Source organism: Monodelphis domestica, chromosome 1 (genome assembly GCF_027887165.1).
Source record: "Monodelphis domestica isolate mMonDom1 chromosome 1, mMonDom1.pri, whole genome shotgun sequence".
Lineage (NCBI taxonomy): Eukaryota > Metazoa > Chordata > Mammalia > Didelphimorphia > Didelphidae > Monodelphis > Monodelphis domestica.
The window spans coordinates 428,641,213-428,650,776 of record NC_077227.1 but is presented as its reverse complement, the minus strand read 5'-3'; the positions used below and the strand labels follow the sequence as shown (position 1 = coordinate 428,650,776).

The following is a 9,564-nucleotide window of genomic DNA, read 5'->3' as shown; positions in this document are numbered from 1 at the left end:
CTTGGAAGGTTAGGGGCTGGTGTTGAAGCTGCCGATGGGGAAGGAGTTGTGGGTTGAGGTGATTCATGATTTCTCGGGACTCTGCCCATTCGATACCAGATTCCCATATTGTTCAGTTCCCTTTAGGAGAAAAGAGAAATCTTCACAGTGTTGGTAAAACACAGTTCATTTGCCTGACTCACTAACAAAGCAACTTGAGTCATGCTGAAATAATTATAAATTAAAAGATCAGGAAGCATATTAATCCCTGTTTAAGTTCAGTTAACAATTTAATCCAATATCAATGTTTTGTTTTCTTGAAAAGATGACTCTTCCCAAAAGTTACATATAAAAACATTCTCTAACTCCTGAGATAGCACCACATGAAACACCAACAGATAATGGAATGCAATGTAGATAAATCACACTATAGTGTTCAGCTACACAACTTCAGACTACAAAACCAGATCCCTGATCAATGGAAGGAAGAACTGCCTAATAAATGAAATTCTCCAAAACTAGAATGAGTTACAGTTAAGCTTCGTGAGTCATTTACAAGTGTTCAGATAAAAACTTGATGACTTCATCCATCTAAGAACAAACTGGGCAAGGAGACATCTAAGTTCCCTTCTAGCTCTAGGAATCTGAAGCTAGGATTTTCACCTCAAGTAGTATAACAATTAAATTTTAAACACCTAAAAAAGAGAGACTCTTATAGTGGAAAAAAGTGAACTTTAGAATATTCCTAAAATATTACATTATTTTATTACTTTCCAAAAGTCTTCCTTCAAAGCCCCACTGTTGAATGGAAGTGACACTGTCTTCACAGACTAAGTGAATGTGCTGCCAAACTGAAAGAGTTTTGAATATAGGTCCATCAATGGCCAGTGTGCCTTTGACCCAGGTGAGGATAAAGAGGTTTATAACCTCCAATAGGGTCAAGACATTAGGCAATGAATTTTTTGACAATGGATGAACCTTTCTACTCTGGGAAAGAGGGGAATGTGTTCTAGATTGGGGTAAAGAGAACTCACATTAGGTATATCACAGATTTTTAAAAATTGAATGTGCAACTTCTACTTTCCAGCAACTATTGTAACCTAAATCAGGATAGGTTAAATTATTGCTTAGAATTATAGAAACCACAGAAATTTTAGAAAATGTCTAATGTAACCTTTTTATATTATATATGAGGTCCAGAAAAGATAAGCAACTTACTCAAAGTCACAGAGGTAGTTAATGGCAGAGTTGTGATTTGAAATTAGAATCTACTGGTTCCTATTAAACTCCTATCCTAAAATGATACAATAGAATACACTGTTCTCTCTGGCTACTTAGAAACAAGGTCCTAAAATTTTGAAAAATCTAATGAGTGCTTTTTGAATGGGAAAATTTTTGAGAGGGAACAGAATTAAAGTGTGGCATAATGGAAAAAACACTCGATTTGGAGTCATATTTAAGTTTTCCCTATGTGACTTAGTGGCCTTGGGCAAATACTTATTCTCTGGGTCTTGGTTTCGTCATCTGAAAAATTATGATATTGAGCCTGGTCATCTGTAAATTCTCTTCTGATTCTAATATTCTTTGATTCTATAACTAAAACATTACATATGCCAAATAAAGTATCATATGTTGATTTGGCTGAAGGGAGGAGGAAATAGCAGAAAATGATTCAGACATCAGTAGTAAATGGATTAATGGAAAACACGCTGTGATTTGAAGACATGCTAGACAATTGTGATAACAATAACAATAGTAGATCACATTTATATAGGACTTCTCGGATTGCAGAACATTTCCCCTGTATTAGTACACTGATTTTCACAAGAATCTTATGAAGTTAGATAATGCAAATAGGATTATACCACTTTACAGAAGAGAAAATTAAGGTTCCCAGAGACTAAATGACTTTTCTCTGGTCACTGAGCTAATAAGTATGATAATGGAACTGAAGACTGGAAGAAAACCCAGAGACCACCCAGTCTAACCCTCTCATTATATAGATAAGAAAAGCAAGGATCAGAGAGGCCAAGGGACTTGGCCAAAGCCACTTATACAGAAAGGGCAGAGTTGAGTCAACCCCAAACTTCTGGCTCCAATAGCAGTTATTTCCTCCATTCTAGACTATTTCTTCATTAAGTTAAAATCTGGGATTCAAAATCTAGCTTTCTGATTCCAAGTGCAACCTTCCTATGATTCTACAGTGGCCTCATGACACTAAGAACACAGTGAATGAAATACATGACCACAAAGATCTCTTCAACCTTCTGGAGTGGTTACTCCAGTCAGTTTCCTACACTTGTAATTCTACATGTTTCAAGGTGTTGTGCCCAGAACAAGGGAGTCAAGAGTTTTGTTTTCCTGTGCTGCCATCTTGGCAGCATCATATTCAGTTCTGAGCACCCCATTTAGGAAGCTCATCCACAAGACGCACAATAGCCAAGAAAGGCTGACTAGCATGGTGAGAGTTCTGGTGATCATGTTACATATAAAGATTGATTGGGGGAACCAGGGATGTTTAGCCAGGGATCTGATAACAGTGTTCAAGTGTTTTAAGATAAGGAGAACAAGGATTAAAATTTTCTTTTTCAATCCCAGAATAAAGAACTTGACAATGATGGGCAAAAGTTGAAGAAAGGCAAATTTTTGTTTGGTGAGGAGAAAACAACCAATCATAGCTATCCAAAAATGAAATGTGTTGCCTAAGAAAGAGGTACTGAGTGCCCCATCACTAGAGACCTGAATGAATGCCAGTTGAGGACTTTATAGGGGGGTACTTTTGAACTCAAGCATGGGCGAGATATGTTACATTAAAAGTCATCATTAGTCATTCCATTTTGCTTTTATTCACTATTCTGCAAAGTTAAATTTCAAATCCACATAAGACACCTGATTTAGGAGGTTTCACAAAAGTACTTCACTTTCTCATTGTCACCTGACTAAAAGAAGGTCACAAAAACACTCCTCTCCCTCTCACCTCAGTATTTCTCAACCCACCTCCACCAGTGTTAAACCAGGTGTCTCAATCCCTATAATCCTGTTTTTCACTCCCTCCAAACTGTATAGTAGTAGTAGTCTCTCGGAAGCTGAGAATGACGATCAAAGATACTTGTGCGTGAAAGAGATTTAAGTGGAAAAGCCGATGCACAGAGACAGTCCCACTCTCTCGGCGTTGGAAGCCTGGGTCCAGTGGCACGAAAAGTCGTTACACCTGGAGACTTCCTCAGCTGCATTGGATGGCCGTGTTGTCTTTTGTGCTCCATCACGCCCTGAGCACTCCACAGTGCTTTGCTGCTTCGCCATCTCAGCCGTTGAACCTTCTTATTGGTTTCTTCCGCCTGTTCCGCCGAAGCAGTCTTCACATGGTGGGTGAGCAAAGCCTTAGTTCACCAGAGGTCGATGACGACCCGATGGCTACCCTCACAAGGTTTAGCCGGCCTGTCTTAGCCATTGCCGGGGTGTGGCTGCTGCCGGGGTGTGGTCGCTGCCGCATGCTAGCAGCTACTGGGAGCCACAAGTGAGAGCTGGGTGTCAGGTGGGGGTCAGAGGCTGGAGAGCTGCCCTAAGAGGGCACGACAAGCCCTCCATACCAAGGTGCTACCCCTCCAAACTGTATATTAACTATGAAAAACCAAGTTTTTAGGTCTTTGGCTACTGAGATCCTTGGTTCCAGTTTGTTCAGTTTGTTTTACAATTGCATGCATTGCTAAAAAGATCTGTATAGATGAAACTCAGATTCCTCCCTCCCACCCCCCATAACAGACCAGAATAGTCTCTAGGATTCCTTTCCAACTCTAAAAATTTACAGTTCGGTGTACTGAATTTCTGTAAAACAATGGATGCTTATACTTACACCCTTTTTAAAGTGTCAGACTTACCCTATAAAGGTATACTGAGGAGGTGCCTGCTTTGTCCGGCCCATGATTCTGATGTCACAGATTGCTGCTTCAGTTGAATCTCGAGGGATAAATTTAATACAGAGTCTCTTCTTTCTGAAAGCAACTTCCTCTGAAAAAGAGACAAAAGGAACAGGTATTAGTCCCCATAGGTTAGCAAAAGGCTGAAATCTGTCATCTTGTTTGTATCCCACAATGAATTAGCAACAGCCAAAATCAACCTTCCAAAAAGGTCAGTCAATGATGTGAGCAATATTCACTCCTGTCTCCCCTAGTATCAGCAGAATGGGAAATCCATCATTACAGCAGGCTGGTCTTCAAAAGAGGGTTTCAGACCCAGCACAGAGGCACATTATAGAATCACATGATTTAGAGGGAGAAGGGAGTTTTGAAATAGTTCAGTCCAATCACACTTCTCTTACAGATACAGAAACTGACCCAGAAAAGTGACCTTCCTGGAATCATACAGGTAAGTAAGCAAGCAAGTCTCCTGACTCTAAATCTGGAGTTGTTGCCTCCAGATTCATTAGCTCTACAATAAAGTTGAGAGTCTGAGTTTCAAACTTTTTGTCCAGGAGCCCCAGAATCATAGAATTTAGGATCCCAACAAGAATCAAGTCCAACCTTCTCAGTTTTACAGGGCTTAAAATCTGTGCTAGAGAGATTAAGCAACTTGTCTGAAGTCTGGGATCTCAAGCAGCAGGATGTGAACTAAGGCCCTCTGCCCCTAAATCCATCATGTGTTCTGCTAGGTCAGCAGTGCAACTTATACATTCAATACAGAGGCGTCATGAGGGGTGACAATAAAGCAAGGATCCAATCAACCACTCTAGAAATTTAGTCCTTACCATAAAATTCCCCCACCCCCAGTAGTAGAGACCGTAGCATAGAAATGTCCCAGGTTCTTAAAAGACTATCTAGCAGAGTGTTAGCTCTGGCAGGGCACTTCAAGCTGGAAGAACTAAGAAAACAATCTTTGTTGTCCAAGGATCAATCAAACCAAGTCAGGAAAGGCTCAATCCCAAAAGAATAGCTATCAGAGTGAATTTTTTTGTTGTTAATAATTGATGAGTCATTTTTCAATTGTATCTGACACTTCGTGACCCCAAAGATACTAGAGTGGTTTGTCCTTTTCTTTTCTGGCTCATTTTATAGATGAGGAAACTGAGACAAACGGGGCTGAGTGATTTGCCCAGGTCAGACACACCTAGTAAGTGTCTAGGACCAGATTTGCACTCAGGGAGACTCATCTTCCTGACCTTGGGCCCAGCACTCCATCCACTGCATCATCTAGTTCCCCTGTTGTTTTGTTGCTATTCATAGCAACCAACTAAAATTGTCTAATGAGAAAGAGAGGTTGCAATTTGAGTTGGTAGAAGAAATCAAAATAATGGAATTTCAGGGTTGGAAGTGACAGAAAGAGCATCTAGTTAGTTACTCCAAGCCATACCTGAACAAAATCTCCACTACATAATAAATAAGTGATCATCCAACATTTGCTTAAAGATCTCAAGGGAAAGTACAATATTTGACTTTGGGATAGTTCTTTGCAAGTTCCATACATTGCTCTAGTTTTGTCCTCTGGGGTCAAACAATATAAGCCAGATAATTCCTTTTCCACATGGCAGCTTTCAACTGTACTCCATAAGATATAGTGATCATCTTCCCTAAAGTACCCATCATTTCCACCCCATCAACTTGTTGACAAGAACTCAAGATTAAGACTAGAATACCCCAAATAACCTTAGCAACCCAGTGTTTGATAAACCTCCAAACCCCAGCTTTTCGGATAAGAACTCAATATTTGACAAAAACTGCTGGGAAAATTGGAAAAGAATATGGTAGAAATTAGGTATAGATCAATATCTTCAACTCAATGCCAAGACAAGGCCAAAATTGGTATGTTATTTAGATATGAATAGTGATACCAGAAGTAAATCAGGAGAAAACAGAATAGTTTACCTGGCAGACCTATGGAGAAGGGAAGATTATGACCAAACAAGAGATAAAGAGCTTATAAGAAGTAAAATGGATAATTCTGATTATGTTAAATTAACAAGTTTTTTTAGGAACAAAATCAATGTAACCAATGAAAAAAGAAACTGGGGAAAATTTCTAATTGTACATTTTTTTTCATAAAGGTCTAATTTCTCATATTTATAGAGAACTAAGTCAAACTTATAAAAACACAAGTCATTCCCCAATTGACAAATGGTCAAAGGATATGAACAAGAAATTTTAAGATAAAAAAATCAAAGCTATCAATAATCATATGAAAAAATGTTTTAAGTCACTCTTGATCAGAGAAATACAAATTAAAACAACTCTGAGATACCAGATTGGCCAATATGACAGTAAAGGAAAGTGATAAATGTTGGAGGAGATGTGGCAAAATTGGGACACAAATGCACTGTGGGTGGAGTTGTGAATTAACTCAACCATTCTGGAGAACAATTTGGAACTATGCTCAAAGGACTAAAAACTGTATCCATCATACCTTTTGATACTGTAATACCACTACTAAGATCATAAGAAAGGGAAAAGGACCTATTTGTAAAAAATATTTATAACAGCTCTTTTTGTGGTGGCAAAGAACTGGAAATTGAGGGATGTCTATCAAATGGAGAATGAATAGCTGAACAAATTGTGGTATATGGTGGTGATGGAACCATAAGAAACAATGAGTAGGATCATTTCAGAAAAACCTGGAAATATCTACATGAACTGATGCAGAGCAAAATAAGATATATGATGATCAACTGTGATCGACTTAGCTATTCTCAGTAAAATGATCCAGGACAATTCTGAAGGATTTATGACAAAGAATGCTATCCACCTTCAGAGAAAGAACTGCTGCAGTCAGATGCAGATCAAAGCAGACTATTTTCACATTAGTTCATAGTTTTATTTGGGGGTTTTGGTTTTATATGAGTATCATCTTATAACAATGATCAATATGGAAGTGTAGTTTGCATGATAATACATGTATAACTCAGATCAAATTGCTTACCATCTCCAATAAGGAGAAGGGAATAAAGGAAAGGAGACAATTTGGATCTTATAATTTTGATAAATGTATGCTGAAAATTATTACATGTAAATTGTAAAATCTTTTGGTAAACATATTTTTAAAACAACATTAGGATACCACCACCTCCCTATTTGTTTTTTCCTTTTAGAAGGATGAAATTATTATTCAGTAAAGCCAAGAATTTAATAAGCTCTTATTCTGGTAGAAAGTTCTAACATATACCTAGATAATGAAAATCTCCCTTGATTACTATATCACATTTCAATGCCAGAATTGAGATCTGCTTCCTGAGTGCCTCATCTAAGTACTCTTTCTGTCTAGGTGATCTACAATATAATCCAATTACAATAATGCTGCTGTTTCTGCCTCCATTGATCTTTACTCAAGTGTACCCTACTATACTTTACTGCAAGAGTTCCTTATATGGATGGGAATGTCTTCTTAACAATACAATAATACCCTATCTATCCATTAGAGATATATTCCAATAATTGCTCTGATCACACCAAATGTTAATAATAACTGAGTTCAAATGTAGCTCCTTATTTCAGAATATCTGGTTCACACTATCATGGATGGTTATATCAATTTCACAACTGCACTAATAATTTAATAGTGGGCCTGTCTTTTCACAATTCTGTCAACAGGGATCATTCCTATCTTACGTCAACTTGTTAATTTGATAGATATAAGATAAAATTTCAGGGTGGTTTGGATTTACCTTTTTCTTATTTTTAGCACTATAGAATATTCTTTTATATGATTATTAATAGCTTGTGGTACTTTTGAGAAATGTTCATTCAAATTTTCAACACTTCCCTATTGGGAAGGATAAAAGGAATAAGTATTTACTGAGTTACTATGAGGGACTGTGCTAAGCATTTTACAGATACTACCTCATTTAAGATTTAACTTTCAAAGACAACTAGTATGGGGGGAAGGACGAGAACAAATTTATCAACTGCATGAAAAAGCAGTTATAAAGTATTTTACTATGTGCCACTGATTTAAGTACTGATGATAAAAAGATGGAAGGAGACAGTCCCTTCTCTCTAAAAGCTTACTGTAAATTAAGGGAGACAACATGGGAAATGAATTTGAGCTACATTATGGATGGAGAGGCCTAGAAAAGTCTTAATGGACCAGTGGTGGGACAAATGGCAAATTTTACAAGTCCCTAACCTGTGTCAGGAGGTCAGATAAGAGTGCAAGGGTTCTGTGAGTGGTAAAGGCAAGGCAGAGAGCAAAGCCCTGAATTAGGACTAAAACCTAGTGGCAGGGTAGATGATAAAGTTGGACAGACCTCCATCTCAAGAAGGCGATTCTCATATTATCCAAGTCATTTGGACAAGCAGTTCAGCTAAAGGGTAAAAGAAAATCAGTCCCAGTATCCAGTCATCTAGGATGGGCTCTGGGACAGCTGGGGCGAGAAGATGGAGAGAGGGCACCACTAGTAATGGCAGTTTTTCCTACTCCCTAGCTATCCCGAATGGATAATGGGACCAAACAAACAAAAATCCCAGATAGCATATTTGAAAAAAGTTAAAGAAGAAAATTGCCCAGAACTATTTCAGCCAAAGAATAAAAAGAAGGTAAATTCCAGTGATCACAATTTGAAAGAAATCCCAAATTCAATTCAATAAGAAATGTGATCGGCAAACTCCAAAGCCTCCAGTTCTTTTGCTTCTATATATTCAAATTCCATTGCTTTAACCATTATGGATCCAAATTTTTCTATTCTGCCAACTATTTTTGTTGAACAAGCCATAAATTGTTTTCATGATTCTTATTTCTCTTTTAACTCATTAAGAAATACCCTACTATGGTTCCATGTTCTCTTGGGAATCAAACCTGGGTGCTGATTCATTTTCCTTTGTTTTGCAATATTTATTTCTAGATGCCTGAAATTTTTTACCTGATCTGGAGGCCATATTCCTTTCTTCTATTAATATTTTCCCTGTTGTTTTATCTGTTTAAGTTCAGGGTCTTTAATTGAGTTTTCTTTTCCTTAGCTCTTTGGTAATATCCTGCTTCCCACTTCACTCTCCCCTTATTTTTTCTTATTGCTCATTTTCTGATTCCCTCTTCTTTGATGGCAGTTTCCTGGGGACTAGAATTTCAAAGTGCTTCAGTTTCCTATTGCAGAGAGCAATTCACAAGTTCACCAGCCTTTGCCTCTACCCAAGTGACCTCTGGGGGAGACAGACTCGGTTTTATCTTGTTGCTAGTATCTTTAAGGACTAGTAGAGTGTCATGCAGCCACCAACACACACACATGTCCTGCCCCCTTTCCCTCTGTGGCTCTATTCCCTGGCTGAGCTCTTTTCCAGCACAAAGTGTTGACAAGCTGTTATTGCAGCTTGAGCCAATTTATGTGATTTGCATTTGCAGAGGAGGAGGAGAAGGAGGAGGAAAAGGGGAGGAGGGAGTAGAAAGGTTCGGAGTGCAGACTGAGTACTTTAGTTAGCATGTGGGTCAGCTTGTGCAGTTCTGCTGCCAGAAGCATGAGGAGGGGAAGGTGCTGAGTAAGTGTGTTAGGACTTAAGAGATTCTTCTTGTTAGTTCATAGGTTTTTATGTGTGGGTGTTCGGTATCCTAGACCATGGAGAAAGCTGAAATTGTTTACCTCTTGTGCATAACTCCTATTTTAGAGAAGTT

The 9,564-nt window shown here is 38.3% G+C and overlaps 1 protein-coding gene across 5 annotated transcripts in view; it reads right to left on the bottom strand.

The window, feature by feature from the left end:
* The window catches only part of MVB12B (multivesicular body subunit 12B), a 300,578-nt gene that overhangs the window by 176,027 nt on the left and 114,987 nt on the right, over positions 1–9,564 (bottom strand). For 4 of the 5 annotated variants that reach the window (XM_001372709.4, XM_056812164.1, XM_056812162.1 and 1 more), the window contains exons 5-6: positions 3,858–3,987; positions 1–120 (exon numbers count right to left, since the gene is read on the bottom strand). In XM_001372709.4, the coding sequence (XP_001372746.3) occupies positions 1–120; positions 3,858–3,987 (250 nt within the window). The remainder of the gene's footprint in view (positions 121–3,857; positions 3,988–9,564) is intronic. The other variant, XM_056812165.1, reaches the window with a different exon arrangement.